General features: G+C 44.7%; 1 protein-coding gene across 5 annotated transcripts in view; it reads right to left on the minus strand.

The window, feature by feature from the left end:
- The window catches only part of EPHB1 (EPH receptor B1), a 356,755-nt gene that overhangs the window by 87,683 nt on the left and 252,708 nt on the right, over positions 1–16,364 (minus strand). For all 5 annotated transcript variants that reach the window (XR_004002015.1, XR_004002017.1, XR_004002016.1 and 2 more), the window contains exon 5: positions 6,298–6,633. Coding sequence is in view for 2 of the 5 variants with exons in the window: in XM_030575683.1 (XP_030431543.1) it covers positions 6,298–6,633 (336 nt within the window). In the remaining 3 variants the exon portion in view is untranslated. The remainder of the gene's footprint in view (positions 1–6,297; positions 6,634–16,364) is intronic.

Below are 16,364 nucleotides of genomic sequence, written 5' to 3' on the forward strand. Positions count from 1 at the left end.
GGGGACTGAGAGTGTAGATTAGAGGCCAAGAAGGTGTGATGCAAGCTTCCCTGAAGCTTGCCAATACTCCATATGATTGACTGCTCCTTGCTATTCTAGGCTCAGTCCTTTCTTGGGCAGTGGCTGCAAAATGTGCCAGACTCCTTGGTGAGTTTCTAATGTTCAGAAATAGCTATTCAGGTTAGAATGACCTCACAAAACTTATTTCACTTGTTACCTGCAATCAATTTGAGGCTAGGCCAGCAGGAATTTAGGGTGTAAGTAGAGAGATTACTGGCAAGACAAAGGAAACCCGGATGCCATTATCCACGCCCCTTCTGAGCACGGAATTCCATAAGAATGTGCACACTTTGTAGAAATTCCTGGAAGTGGGGTTAGACAAACAGAGGTCTGGCAGGTCCTTGCTCTGGTGATAGGCTGAAGCACTCAAGGGCAGGGTTTTCAAAAGAGCTCAGCATGGGCCTTGCTCTGCTCTCACTTAAGTGAATGGCAAAACACTCAGCAACTTCAATAGCAGCAGAGGTAGGCCAGTGCTAGGCCCTTTTGAATGTTCTACCTGAATCAATCTAGTTTGGAAAGCGGAAAGCTTTGGGGAGAGAGGAGTCTTCTTTCAGGGCATACCAAAACCAGGTCTTGGAGAACTGTTTGAACTAAGCAGCACCAGGAAACCAGGTAGACATTCCTGGACATTGAAAAATATAACATAAAGACTGTAGTTAAACACCTAGGAGATCCTTCCCCACTGCCCCCCAGGTAGGACATCAGCACATTAGGATCTTTCACTCCCAGATGCACTGGTAGAACCCACATCATTTAGGAGCAATGGAGCGTTACTTGAACATGCAGCCATATTTCAGGTTAGCAATGAGATCCACAGCTTTATGAGGGTAACTCTTTTTCACATGCTGATCACCATATTTGGGGGTGGGAAGCAATTTCCCCCAGGGTGCAGTGGCAGGGACCAGGCAGAAATTGCGTTCCCTGCAAGCACCAGGGCTGGGTCAGCAAGCCCCCTTTGGTCAATTTCCTAATAGTGCATCAGGCATGTACTGCCCCTTCTGCCCTCTCTGTGTGCAGTGCTCTCCTGGGGGGAGGTGGTGCTGCAGAGCCTCTGCTCTGGGCTGTGCCTAAATGCCACTCTTGAGCCTGAATTGCATAGACGTGTGTGCAGACTGGATGTCTGAGTGACATCTACCTAAGTGACTAGCGCACAAGCCACATTATGTAATATGGAAACTCATTCCCCCACATGACTGCCCAGTGCAGAGGAAAGAGAGATATGGTTCATGCAAGTCTAACAGTCGGTGCCCAGCTTCCAGAGTCAGAAGAAGAGCCATCATGTCAAAGAGAGCAAGAGTACTCTTTGCAAAAGTGTCTGTGTGACTTAGGAACCTAAGTCCCACTGAAAACCCAGAAGACTTGAGGCCCCTAAGTCATGGTGGTGCTTCTTAAAAAATTACCCTCACTTGCTTCCCCGTATCCACATTTAAATTCAGGTTCTGGAGTCAATTATTTCTCTGAGACGTGGAACTTATCCCAGGGAATGGAAGAGCAAAACACAAAACCCGCTTCAGCCTCCTTGCTGAGAGACGGCAGCAGAAAATTTAACAACAAAGTACTCTAATTTGCTCTCCCTTGCACTCTGGCAGCCCTATTAGTTTCAATGAGGTTGGCTAGGCAGGTGTAACTCAAGGCAGATTTTGGCTCAGAACAAAAATGTCTAGGAAATTCTCTCTCATTCTTATTCTTTTTCTCTTTTTCCTCTCTTCTTTTTCCCCATTCCCCTCTGCTCTCTTTTTCCTTCTCTCCTTTTATTTGCCCTGCCTTTTCTCCTCTCTTTTTTTCTCTCTCTGCTAGGTTGGTCTGTTTAGCTCCTTCAGCTCTCTCTCTGTTGCAGCTAGTGCTATGGTTTGGGGCTGTCCTCAGACATCTCCCTCTTGTGCGGACTAGAAGAATCACAAAGGAAAAGGGTCAAGACCGTAGACAACAAGCACCATGGGCCCTCAGAAACGTTCAAGAAACTTGAGAATGAGGCTCTGCATGAATAAGTATTGGAGAAGATAGACAATGTGCAGCTGAATATTTGGATGGGAGATGGATGGACAGAAGGACAGATGGGTGGATAGTGATTATAGGAGAAAGAGTGGATAGATGATTGAAAGATATATTTATGGGTGAATGGGCAGATAGATGGTTAAGATAAATGTACAGATCTGGATTTCTTATGGACTGAGGAAAGGGATTCAATTTGTTTCTATTAGAAAGATTTAATTGGTCTCGCTGAAGTGAATTGATAACACATACTAGACAAATCCACAGCATAACATTTCTTCTGTCATTTCCCCACATTTGGAATCCATTTCCTTCTGTCTTCTATGCACAGTTTTAAGAGAACCATATGCAGCTTTCGAAAACAGACATTTTCATTGATAGTTTGCAGACATAACTGACTATAATAACATAGCTTTCAATATTTTCTGTCTAAGCAATAATACATCCAGTTTAGGAGTATGCTGTGCTCTTAGGTCAGTAACAAAAAAAGGACTCACTAAAATAAAATGTTAACCAACACTGACTGATCTGCTACAGAAGATGTGCAATCATCCTGCTTGTGCATTTCCATTAACCTCTTTTTATCCATCCCCCCTACTCAGCACTCCAGTCTCAGCCTGCTTAAACAATTCCTGAATGTTAAAACCTCTTGTGTGACAGCCAAATATTTATTTCATGTTTGTGGTCCCTCAAATATTGATACCACCCTAATGCATCGAAACCTAATGCATTTCAATTAGGTTAGTACGCAGGCCTTCCCAATACAGTAGACATATTTCCATGTTAATATACAGGCTCTGCATGAGAAATAGAGAGAGAAGGAGAAGGAGATGGATGAATAATAGAGTGAGTGACAGGCGAGACAAAAGAACTATATGAAAGCATAGCTGGAAAAATAACAAAGGCAAGGAGGAAAAGTTCCAGCCGCGAGGGATGGACGGACAAATCAGTGTTTGGACTATGTGATGGACTTCAGTGGTGTCCAGCTTGCTTACATCAGGGCTAACATTGGTCCCTCTAGTAGCCTGACCTTGAGCATGGATGGATGAGCAGATGGTCAGGTGGGTGAACTGCAGAATGGATGGAGGGGAAGGCAGGAATAATAGCTAAAAGGCCAAGATACAAGCAGCAGGTTTGACTGCACATGGTTAAAGAGAGAGAAGTGACAGCCAGGCACAAACATAACATGACAGTTTGACAGAATTGTTATTCCCAGGAGCTGGGATACTAAAATATTTACGCCAGGTTTCTGCCTTGCATGCTCCCAGGAGAGCACAGCTAACAAAGGCTGCCCGTGTTACACGTTCAATACAAAGCAGAAATTACCATCGCCTTTCTGTTCCCAAACCAAACAGATTTCCATCACCGTTGTCTAGTGTTTCCTTCCTTGCACTTAAAGTCAGGGTCACCAACTGGTGGCTGCCCCTCCCCCACCTTCCTTTCAGCCCCCCCATACAGTACATACACACTGTACAGACTGGCCATCTGGCCACCTCAGCTCTTCTACATCAGTTCTTTGCCTCACCAGCCAGGCAGTTTGCAGCCAAGAGTCCTCTGTTAAAAACCAATGTCTGGTTCTAACATGAGGAGGGAGAGATGAAAAAAGCCAAAAAGGAGGAAGAGACAGGGGTGGCTCCAGGCACCAGTGCACCAAGCACGTGTCTGGGGCAGCAACCCATGGGGGGCAGCCTGCCGGTCGCTGGGAAAGCGGCACTCAGGCTGCCTTCAGTGGCACACCTGCGGGAGGTCTGCCGGTCCCGCGGTTTTGGTGGCAATTCAGCAGCGGGTACACCTAAGGCGCGGGACCGACAGACCTCACGCAGGCTGCCGCTGAATCCGCAGGACTGGAGACCTCCCACAGGTGTGCCGCCAAAGGCTGTCTGACTGCCTTGCTTGGGTTGGCAAAATACATAGAGCCACCCTTGGGAAGAGAGGGCAAGAGGGAGAAGGAAAAACCAGACTAATTGCAAAGGAAGGAAAGAGAAAAAGCAGAGTGGCATCAGAAAAGGAGCAGAGAGGAAAAGAGAAAGAAACAGAGGAGGAGCAAATGAAGGGATTGTACATTGTGATTCCCTCCTGATTTTAGCACAGGGATCACTGCCACATGTAGAAATCCACTCCACAGAACTGCTCCGAGTTCATCCACTTTAGTGATATTAGTCATGGTGCCCCATGCCCACACATCAGACCTCACCAGCGTGAGTTGGGCACTTCTGGACATGACCTCATTGGAAGAGTGGGGTTTTAATGCCGGTTTCACTCCAGTGTCTGTACCAGACGCAGAAAACCCCTCCAGTGGACGCTAGTGCAAAGCAGCCACCAGGTCCCTTCCACCTAGTGGCCGGCAAGGTTTCAGCACTGTCCAAAACATGGAGGAATCTGTGCAGGAAATGGAATGGTCAATGCAGCTATGGGATACACTGACTGAGTACATCCTTCCACCAGCAGTGCCCCACTGGAGCCCTGACTGCAACTTTCAGTTGCTTCTACCTTAGCAGAAACCCTGAGAGCTGGGGAAAGGTTGTTCCCCTACCTTCCTTCCATGGGGGGCTTGAAAGCCCCCTGGACTGCAGGGCCCTGGATAGCACACTGCATTTTAAAGTACACCTCCCTTCATGAGCAAGCATGAACCAACCCCTGGGTGCTTCTTACTGCACTTTGGCATTGGCTCTGAAGCTGAGCTCTTGTTTCAGTCCCAAATCCACTGTACCTAGTTGTGACACCGTTAATGCAATTCAAGCATTCCATCTTAGTGGGCCTCATTTACTCAACACCTTGCAGCAGGGAAGTCAAACTCCCTCTGTAGAGAGGGCTGAATTCTGGGTGTAATTCTGGCCTTTTGGTGAAGATATAACTGTAGGAATCCATACTCCACTCAGTGCCCAGTGGGGCTCCCACCATCAGTAGCAGGTTTGCATCAAGATCAGGAAAGAGTCTGCCCTTTATGTAGGATTGAACGTTCAGTCGTCAGCGTGGTTCATTATTTGCTCCATGAGTTATGGTCCACTCAGCATCACCCAATGTGAAAATCTTCTCCTCTTGTGTCTGTCTATGCTACAACTGGGAGCATGCCTCCTGGACACATGCTAGCTCCACTCAAGCATGTGCAATAAAAATAAGAGTGTAGCCATTGTGGCACTGACAGTGGCTCAGGCTAGCCACTCGAGGTCAGAGCCAGGGAGCCAGGTGGACCTGCACTCGAGTAGCTAGACCATGCGACAATGTTCACACTGCAAGCTAGGCTGGCCAGAGCTAGCGTGCGTCTGTCTATCCAGACTGGGCGGCACATTGCCAGCTGCAGTGTAGACATACTTCTTAGGGGCTAGCACTACTTATTCCCCTTATTTCTCTTCCTTCTCCATTTTCCTTACTCCGCTGCCCGCCTTCCTCTTTTTGTGCCTCTCCTTTCTACCCTCCGCATTTCCATCCCTGAAGCAAGTCCCAGTTTTCAACCACCTCCCCATTCCACCCACTAAAATGATCAGCAAGGAAACATTGATAGGGTCATCATTAGACTTCAGATCCCAATGGGTAAGTGGGGAGAGTATAATTCTCTCAGGCTGTATGCAGACCAAGGGCTGGTCTACACTAGGAACTTACACCGGCATACCTGTGTCTCTCAGGGGTGGGAAAAATCCACACCCTGAGAGACGTAGCTAGGCTGACCTAACTGCCGGTTTAGACAGTGCTAGGTCAATGCTGTCGCGTTTCAAGTGTAGACAAGCCGTCCAGCAGACATGACCACATTGGTGACACCTAGAACGCTTAGGAAGATTTTCTTCACAACAAGGGCTAGAAATGTCCTTTGTTGTTGTAGTAAGAGGCTAGATCCTGCAGAATCTGACTGTGCCATGCAGATCATGAGTGAGTGCTAAACACCAAAGCCCAGTCACTGCCTTACATCTAGGTGGGCCTGCACTGATATTTAAAGAATTCTTAAATATGCCTTGCAGATGGATATTGTGTGGTATGTTTATGCATATGTGTGTGTGTATACACGTTAGGTGTGTGGGCATATGCCCGAGTACGTATACATATATGCATGTGAGTGCATACACAGGGTGTGTGTGTTTACACATCTATATTTATTCTCTTGCATTTCAGTTAATATCTGTAATGCTGTAATACGGGGTTTCACACCCCTAGAATTTTATGTTAGAAGAACCCAGCCCTAGTTTTCCTTTTCCCCGTTAACAACCTCCCACATGGCATATGGTATGTGCACATTGTCTCTGTGGAACTCACCAGCTTGGTTTGTGGTGATGTTCACCGACACATGCTGCGGGGGGAAGGGGCTCTTGCCAGAGACACCATTAACAGCCTGGATCTCAAAGGTGTACGGCATGTGGGCCCAGAGGCTGCTGATGAAGACCCGGGTCTCTGTCAGGCCCAGTTGTCTGGGTACAAACTCCACATTGTCATCGCAGCGGGAGCAGCTGCGGCGGTCAGGCCGGCACTTCTTACAGACGATGTCGTAGGTCACGTCATCACGCCCGCCTGTCTCCCGGGGTGGGTGCCACTCTAGAATAATGGACGTCTCATTGACAATGGAGATAACGTTGCGGGGCCCTGACGGGACACCTGTTGAAAAGCAAGTCAGTTGATAAGGTTCCTGTCAGGACAGGACACAACATTGAGCTTTACTGTATACTGATTGGGGAACCAGGATTGGGGAACATGGTAAGATCATAGGGGGCTGATTCAAAGTTCACTGGAGACAATGAGACTCTTTTCACTGACTTCAAAAGGCTTTGGATTAGGCCCATAATAAGGAAAATGCAGCCTTCAAACTGAAAGGTGAAGAACCAGGGCATTATAATCCCTTTCAACAGGCCAGAAATGTGCAGTTAGTCAAGTGTACTGCTTTCTTGATACCAACTTCCTGAGGCTGATAAGGGAATCCAGTAATTGTAGCCATTCACTTCTGGGCTTTCCCAATGCTGTTCAGAGCTCAACCCCAACCTCATGGGTCCACCCAGCTCCACTGGGAACAGAGAAATTCAGTCACTATGTTTCATTCAGTCCCACGCTTTCACAGATTACTGCTTTAGTGGCACCCCATCTGTCGGGGTTGGTACCAATCTCTCTACAATGGGAGGTAGGATCCAGACTTAAGGTTTATATCATCTTGAACTCTCTCACACTCTTCATCCTCTAGAAATCAGGCAGGTATCACCTTCCAATAGACAACAAATGTAGGACACACAGTACATTGTAAAATAGGTCCTTCACCTACTAGAGGAAGGCTAGATCCTTGGTGTGGATGCTAAACTAGGGTGCCAGTAACCTGGGTTCAAATTCCTGCTCTGCTACAGCATACCCCTGTGATCTAGGGCAAATTGCTTAGTCTTCTGCCCATTAGCTCCCCACCCATAAAAGAGGGGTAAAGTACTGCTGTACCTCATGTGGTGTTGTGTGAATAAACACATTGACAAACATTAGGTGCTCAGCTGCTACAGTAATGATGGCCATATAAGTACAATAGCTAGATTATCATAGCTGGAGAAATGTGTTGTAGATGGAACTGCTGTAAAAGGGACACATAATGGGTGACTGAAAAAAGTCAGAAATGGCAAGTAGTTATTCATGTGTCAAGTTGATAGGGTGGGTATTTTGTGGGGTCCTGCAAGGGTCTCTTCTGCATTCAGTACTATTCAGTGTCTTATTAACTAGGTGGATATTGGAATGGAGAGTATATTTATCAGATCTGCGGACAACACTGAGCTGGGAGTGATCGCAAATGCTTTGGAGGAGAGGAATTAAATATAGCAACGTTGGCATACATTGTAGGAATGAAGAATGTGAGATTCAATATGCACAAATACAGAGAGATTCATGTAGGACAGAGTAATCAAATGCACAAATATATAACTGCGGACTGCTGACCAGACAGCTGTGCCATGGAGAAAGATCTGGGAGTTAGCAGGGAGGCTAAATGGAATGAGTCAACACTGTGAGGCTGCTGCAGAAAAAGCAAACAGAACAGTAGGTTACATTAAACAAGAGAGGTAATTATTCTGCTCCACTCAGCACTAGGGGAGCTCCAACTGGCCCCTGCATTCAGATTTGAGCACCGCATTTTAAAAAAGACAGAGACACAATGGAAGGAGTTCAGAGGAGAAAAATAACAATGATAAACGGTTTGACCTACATGGTAAAGTGGCAGGAGCTGAGCACACTCAGTCTTGAGGAAAGAAGTCTGCGGGGAGGCATGCTCACTGTCAACATGTATGCTGAGGAATGTTATTAACAGGAGATGGGCCAATTACTCTCATTAGTCATCAACGACAGAACAAGGGGGGATGGCATAGGCTGCAGCAGGTTAAATATTAGAGAAATGATGTAAGTACAAGAATAATTCAGTGATCAAATGAGCTGCCAAAGAAGGCTGTGAGCTTAATATCATTGGACGGTTCACGAACAAACCAACAGTACCATGATGATGGAGAGAGACTTTCCCACCCAAATGATTCCCTATTTCTTCAGCCCTGAATACCCTGCATCCCTCAAGAATGGACCTAGCTATGATCTGAAACTGGAGGAATAACTCCCTGGCTCCATTAGCTTGGAATAGATTTACTTATCAAGAATCAGAGTCGAATCTTCTCAACACTATTACACACATTTTCTGAGCAAAGAAAGCTGCCCAGTCACGGAAGACAAATGACACCAAAGGATGCAGGCATGTTCCTAGTAAGATTTATGTAGATTAGGCACATAACTAACTAATGATGTCTCTGGGAGATAGGTGCCTAATCTGCAGAGCTGTTTTTCAAAATCCCACTAGGCATCTATCTGCAGACGCCTAAATACATTTAAAATCCTGGCTCTCTGTGCCTAACTCCCCTGTCTGTACAGGGCGGTAATGGTACTTCTCTATCTCACAGGGGAGTTATGTGGATAAACACACTGTTGACTGTGAGGGCTCAGATACTGCGGTGATGGAACCAGAGCAGAACCTTGAGCAGATGGATTGTGCAAGTAAGCCATTTCTAAAGTACAATCACAAAATGAGCTGTCAAGGCCAGTTAGTTCCCTTTGGACAGCTCTTCTGTGGAACACTCCAGCCTGCCCACTGGAAACAGGGAGTATTAACTAGATCTGGGCTTCCCGTAAGCTCTCTCTGAGAGAGTAAATCCAAACAATTTAACAGAAGCTGTCACCCTCACCAACCTACCTCTCCTCAAACCCTTGAGGGTGTGTCAGATGTTCTCCCCCAATCCTGTCACCCCATTTCTCTACCCTCTCCCTCTTCCTCCCTTAATCACATTGGGACAGGCACTCAGGGAGTCTCTCTGACCTATTGCCAAGGTTACAGCACATGAAAACATTTTATTGAAATGGCTAGAAAAATGCTGTCCTTAAAAAACCCTAATTTTGTTTAATTTTTCCTTCAGTGGAGTAAATGTATTTTCCAGGAATTTCCTAGCAATGAGGCTTGCCTGTGTGCTGAGTGGAAAGGGCTTGCATGAACTTTTGAGGTGTGGCAGCAGAGCGACCGCGCTAACGTAATACAGCAATGTATTACAAGTTAGCTAGAGTTAGCTAATGTGATTTTGGAGATGACATAATTGGACAACGGGGGAGAAGAGGGAATGAGCATTAGGAATGAAACTGGAAAGGTGAGCTATCTTGAATAATCAGGATAACAATCTGGTGGATACCATGATAAGCAGTTAGTTACTCACAAAAGCCAATATCTTTAGCAAGAATCTTAATGAAAAAGCTCTACCCATATATTAAAGAGACAATACCTTTAAAAACTATACTTTAAATGAATTTAGAGGCTCCAATCCAGCAAAGCACTTCTCTTTAAGCATGTGAGCAGCCCAGTTTACTATGTAGGCACGTGCTTCAGTGCCTTGCTGGATAGGGGTTAACGTGCTGCTGAACTTTGCAGGAGCAACAGCTTCTGAGACTTAGACTTCATCCTCAGCCTTCCATTGGTTTCAAGAGGCTGTGGCTCAGGTGCTTAAGTCCTTTATTTACGGACAGAAGAGGTCTGGCACAGACAGTGGCAGATTCCTCAGGTGCTCTACCAATGTGTTGCAAGGCCGAACTGAAGGGGTGGCACACAGTAGCACTGGTAACAGACTAACCTTGACTTGGTAGCCCCAGTGTTCTGACCTGGGTTAGGGTTAAAACAGGTTATGCCCAGTTAGATGGCACTATCCATTGACTCCACTGCCTCCTGCTATAGGGCCAGATTTTCCTCTAGCGTAACAGCATAGCTCCACCAACTGCAGTGGCACCAGCCCAGCTAAGAATCTGGCCCATCATCTTTAAGGGAGCAGGGAGTTCCATGTCTGTATGTTCAGTCCTTGGCCTGCTAGCCGAGATCTCCAAAGAAGGTGCCAATTGAACAGAAATAAAGGGAATAAGTTAATTACTTGGAAAAAGTATTACTTTGCGTTATTTGTAATAGCCTGTTAAAGATTTGAAAATATACATTTCCTTCTCAAATACATTCCAAAAAGCATGTCTGTTAGCAAACCTCTGATATTTTACGCTCATGGGCCTGATCCAGTCTTTTGATTGTAAGCTATTCAAGGCAGGGATTGTGTCCTCTTTGTGTTTGTCCAGCACCCCGCACAATCGAGCCCGAGCTCTGAGTGTGGCTTTTGGACACTACCATCATGTAAATATTAATAATAATGATCCTGCTCGCATTAAACGTCAATGGGACAAATTGATACACTAAAGATTAATAAGTCACCATGAGCAGACGGCATTCACCCATGAGTTCTGAAGGAACTCAGATATGAAATTGCAGAACTACTAATTGTGGGATGTAACCTATCACCTAAATCAGCCTCTGTATCACATGACTGGAGGATAGCTAATGTAACACCGATTATTTTAAAAGGCTCCAGAGGTGATCCTGGCAATTACAGGCTGGTAAATCTAATTTCAGTACCAGGCAAATTGGTTGAAACTAGGGTAAAGGCCAGAATTTCAGACACATAGATAAACACAAAATGTTGGGGAAGAGTTAACACGGCTTTTGCAAAAGGAAATCATGACTCACTAATAATCTATTAGAATTCTTTGAGGGAGTCAACAAGCATATGGAGAAAGGTGTTCAAAAGCATATGGAGAAAGGTGTTCAAGTGGATAGTGCACTTGGACTTGCAGAAAGCCTTTGACAGGGTCCCTCATCAAAGGCTGATAAGCGAAGTAAGCACTCATGGGATAAGAGGGAAGGTCTTCTCAGAGATCAGTAACTGGTTAAAAGATTGGAAACAAAGGGTAGGAATAAACGATGAATTTTCTTAATGGGCAGAGGTAAATAGTGGGGCCTGTTCTGTTCATTCTCGCTGAAAAATCTGGCGTTGGCCACAGTCAGAAGACAGATACTGGGTTAAATGGACCATTGGTCTGACCCAGTGTGGCCGTTCTTAAAGCTCCTGTTGACTTGCAAAGGTGTCAGATCAGGCCCATATTCCACAACTTAAAGAGAGCCTAGTCAGTTTGTTTTGAAATTCTTTCCTAAGTTTTAAGTTGTTCCCAGCAGGGATGTAACATCCCATTGCAGCTCAAAGCAAATTCTCAAGTTTGAGGTTTAAAAGGCCCCTGAAAAAAATGTGATTTTTAGATGAGATTCTGATAACAACAAACTTGTATAGTGCTGAGGTAGTAGTGCCTGGGAAGTTAACGACAGGGGGTTATTTTACCTGGAGGATTTTCTAGCAAACTGCTTTTCTCACTTTCCTAGACCTTTATTTACTTGGCAATCTTGCACAATGCCTGCATTATGCTGAGCTGTAACTAATGTTGTCAGCTCCTCACTCTCCTTGGCATGAAATAAAACGCCACTGATAATAATTTGAAAATAGTAAAAAGAAATAAAGGAAACCAACATAAAGATGATACCTAGAACAATTCAGGTCTAGCAGATGATGCGGAAAGGTTCATATGGTTAGAAATGTAATAAGGTATGTATTTGCGCACACGTCTTTCAAAACTGTAATTCGCAGACAGCACTTTTGTAAGATATAATTATGTTTTCACCTGCTCCACAGTTGCCCCCACCCACCTTCTTCATTTAAAAAGTCAGAATTAGTGATTTCAGAATTACACTTTAACATTTTTTTACATTTACCTTGGTTAAGTTTAGCAGTTGTCCTCTCTCCCAGTTCTTTGCCTTGTCCCCTCCCCACACACCCAATCTTTCCCTCTGCAGTAGATACTTTGAAAGAGTACTCAGGCTGAAAAGTAGTGATTAAATAAATAATCATCATTCTGGTACCTAGGGGCCCCAGTGTGGCAGGTGTGGTAACAACAAATGTAGTCCCTTCCTGGAGCATCAGTGAGTCCCGAAAGTGGAGCACCTCTAACTCCCCAATTTTTCCTCCCTCCTCTGTCACTCTGGGGCCCATCTGGAGAGTTGGGACCAATGGACTCCGGGGGTTTTGTGTGCCATCTCTCTTCCTGCAACTGGAGGCCGAGCCATCATAGCCTGGTCCCTTCCTCCTAAACTCTGTTCCTGTCCAACCTCTGCACCCATGTCTGAGTGGTCCCAGCCACATGCTGGATAGCCTGGACCTGCAGTTGGCTGCCCTGGCATGTCAGTCAGTCTCCCAGCCAGGTAAGTCCTCTCTGTCCTCCACACAGGATGTCTGTGCTCAGATCCCTCTGTTAAACAGATATGTGGTGTCTTGGGAGGTCTCTCTCTTCTCTGGAGCCACCTGATCGGCTCCCTGCTCAGGGTAATCAGGAAAACATATTTCTTTGTTAGTTTCCTTAGTTGTTGCTTCTGGGGTAGTGTCTCTGGGAACTGCCCCCAAACTGCCGTTATAGAAGAGGCAGTAATGAGTAGCCATCATGAAGGGAGAGAGAATAGGGTTCAAGCGCCTTCCTCTCTTTCTCTTCTGCAATCCATGGGGGCAGGGAGCTCTGGCTTGAGGAGTTAGAGTGGGAGTTGGGGGAGGATATGGTGAGAAGCCCAAATAGGAAGGCTTATTGGGGTACAGAGAGCTGGTGTCAACATATGACAGACTGATAGGGCTGGTCCCAGAAGCTCACAAGCTCTTGCCAGCTTGCTTCTGCCAGTGTCAGAAGAATATAAGAATGGCCACACTGGGTCAGACGAATGGTCCATCAGCCCAGTATCCTGTCTCTGACAGCAGCAAAGAATTCCTGTGGCACCTTATAGACTAACAGACATATTGGAGCATGAGCTTTCATAGGTGAATACCCACTTCTTGCATCCGACGAAGTGGGTATTCACCCACGAAAGCTCATGCTCCAATACATCTCTTAGTCTATAAGGTGCCACAGGACTCGTTGTTGCTTTTACAGATCCAGACTAACACGGCTGCCCCTCTGATACTGTCTCTGACAGTGGCCTGTGCCAGATGCTTCAAAGGAATGAACAGAACAGGGTAATTTCAAGTGATCCATCCCCTGTCATCCAGCCCCAGCTTCTGGTAGGGTTGAGGGACACTCAGATTACAGGGTTGAAGTCTAAATCTCAGAAGCTGTTGCTCCTGCAAAGTTCAGCAGCACGTTGACCCCTATCCAGCAAAGCACCGAAGCATGTGCCTACATAGTAAACTGGGCTGCTCACATGCTTAAAGAGAAGTGCTTTGCTGGATTGGAGCCTCTAAATTCATTTAAAGTATAGTTTTAAAAATAATGTCCCTTTAATATATGGGTAGAGTTCTTTCATTAAGATTCCTGCTAAAGATATTGGCTTTTGTGAGTGAGTAACTAACTGCTTATCATGGTATCCACCAGATTGTTATCCTGATTATTCAAGATAGCTCACCTTTCCAGTTTCATTCCTACTGCTCATTCCCTCTTCTCCCCCTTTTGCTTGTTGACTTTCTCAAAGAACCCTAATAGATTGGTGAGGCATGATTTCCCTTTACAAAAATCGTGTTAACTCTTCGCCAGCATACCATGTTTATCTATATGTCTGAGATTGTTCTTCATTATAGCTTCAACCCATTTGTCTGATATTGAAATTAGTTTTGCCAGCCTGCAATTGCCAGAATCTCTTCTGGTGCATTTTAACATAATTAGCTATTCTTCAGTCATCTTGTACAGAGGTTGATTTGAATCACAGAAGATTAGAGTTGGAAGAGACCTCAGGAGGTCATCTAGTCTGACCCCCTGCTCAAAGCAGGACCAACCCCAACTAAATGATAGTATACCACAGTTAGCGGTTCTGCAATTTCACATTGGAATTCCTTGAGAACCCTTGAGTGAATACTATCTGGTTCTGGTGACTTATTATCATTTAATTTACCTGTTTGTTTAATTTACCTGTGACTTATTATCATTCAATTTATTGATACCTCAGTCTGGGACAATTTCTCAGATTTATCACCTAAAAGGAACGTTTCAACTGTGGGGATCTCCTCCACGTCCTCTGCAGTGAAGATTGATACCAAAAATGTATTCAGCTTAATTTCTTTAGCTTTTCAGCAAGGGTCTTGTCTTCCTTGAGTGCTCCTTGAGCACTTCCTTTGTTACCCACTGCCTGAGACAGAGAAGCTCATTAAGTTGCAGGTTCAGATGGGTGGGGCACAAACAAACTGGATTAATTTTACTGGGTAAATTAAGTGACATACAAAAAGTGAATAAATAGTAAAGTGAGGAGGAAGTTAGGTCTGAAACATCCTTTCAGTTTCAATAATCCAAAGTGCCATTAATCCAAAATCAGGAAAAGGGCACACAGACCCTCAGCTGGGGTCATTTGGCATAACTCCCTAGAAGTCATATAGACAAATCTTCACCGAAGACAATAGATCTTCACCAATTTATAGCATCTGATGGTCTGGCCCTTGATTTTAATCTGGACAGTACCCCTTTCACTAATGAACGTGAGTTAAAAGAAAAACTAAAATAAACAAAGTGCAGGAAAGCTACGTACAACTGCAAAGGATTATCTATGAGGAGATAACAATGGGTGTGTATTTCCAAGGTATTACACCAGCAAACACAAGCATCTACAGATGCACTATATTATTTACTTCTATGATATGTAACCACTCTAAAACAGAACAGCTGGTACCTCAAATGAGAACATTTTAAAATTAAGCCTTAATTAGAACAAATAAAAATTTACCAACTGACTTTTTTTATACAGTACTCTTCTCATGTTGCATACTGTAAATCAGCTATGGAACAAGATGAAATAAAAATAGATTCATTTACAATTGTTCTACATGCCTAGCACTTCCTCTGCCACTGACAGCTAGAGTGATCAAGCAAAATATAGAAATTAATCTCTTATTTCAGATGCATACTTTTAGATCTTCCTTAGCCATGCAGTATATAAGCAAATACAAGCAATACTGCAGGATTCTGTGTGGTTATGCAGAACACACACACACAAGCTGGGTGCACAGGGAAGCACAAGGATGAACATTAGTTACATCCAATCTCTTTTTTCAAGACATACCGATGTCCAGGATAAACCCACAAAGCAACTGTGCAATTGTTCTTGAAAAAGTATTTTTATGACAATAAACCTCGCATTGCACAAACACACACCAACTGAAAATTCACTTTTATTAAAGAGCACCAGCCTAGAAACAGAATTCAGTGCTCGTGCTGCACTTATTAAATAATAAAATACAAGATGCTAGGGAAGAGGAAAAGCAAGGGCAGCAAGAAATTCCCAGTTTTCACATCTCAATTATTTTTAATGGCAAAAACAATTGTTTTGCAATATAGTCCCTGTGACCTTTCACTCCACTTGGAAGGAAAGCAAGGCCAGGCCAGGGCTTGTAAATCTCCAAGGCACAGCCACCATCTTGCTTGAGTGATCTCCAGAGCAGAAGCCAAGGGTCTCTGCAGCTTGGGCTAAAGAACCCAGCTCTCCAGCTAAGATCTGAAATGGACTCACATTCTCTGCGGATCAGGCACAGAGGGAGACATGTAACACTGACCAGTGGGTCACACAAGGACATGGTTTTAAAAACTTTTTGGGGAGGAAGTAGAAGGGGGCCTTTGCACACCCTATCTGCTAATTTGCTCATTTTTAGGATCCTGGCTAAGGCCTATTACACTCTTATTGTGGGGAGTTTGACCAGAAGTTAAGTTTGACACTAGATTGTCTTTTTGTGCTTGTGCAGGTACAGCACCTAGCACAGTGAGGTCTAGTCCACAGCTGGGACTCCTGGGCACTATGCTAATATAAATAAATAATATTCATAAGAATGATACACTTTCAAATACACAGATGCACACAGCAGCTGTTGACTAGCAATGGGCTCTTTCTATATCAAGCTGATTTTTATGGAGCGATAGACTTAAGATAGCTTCTGCCGTCTTATTTACAGTAGACAGCCGAGGAAGAT

This window comes from Gopherus evgoodei, chromosome 9 (assembly GCF_007399415.2).
Source record: "Gopherus evgoodei ecotype Sinaloan lineage chromosome 9, rGopEvg1_v1.p, whole genome shotgun sequence".
Taxonomy (NCBI): domain Eukaryota; kingdom Metazoa; phylum Chordata; order Testudines; family Testudinidae; genus Gopherus; species Gopherus evgoodei.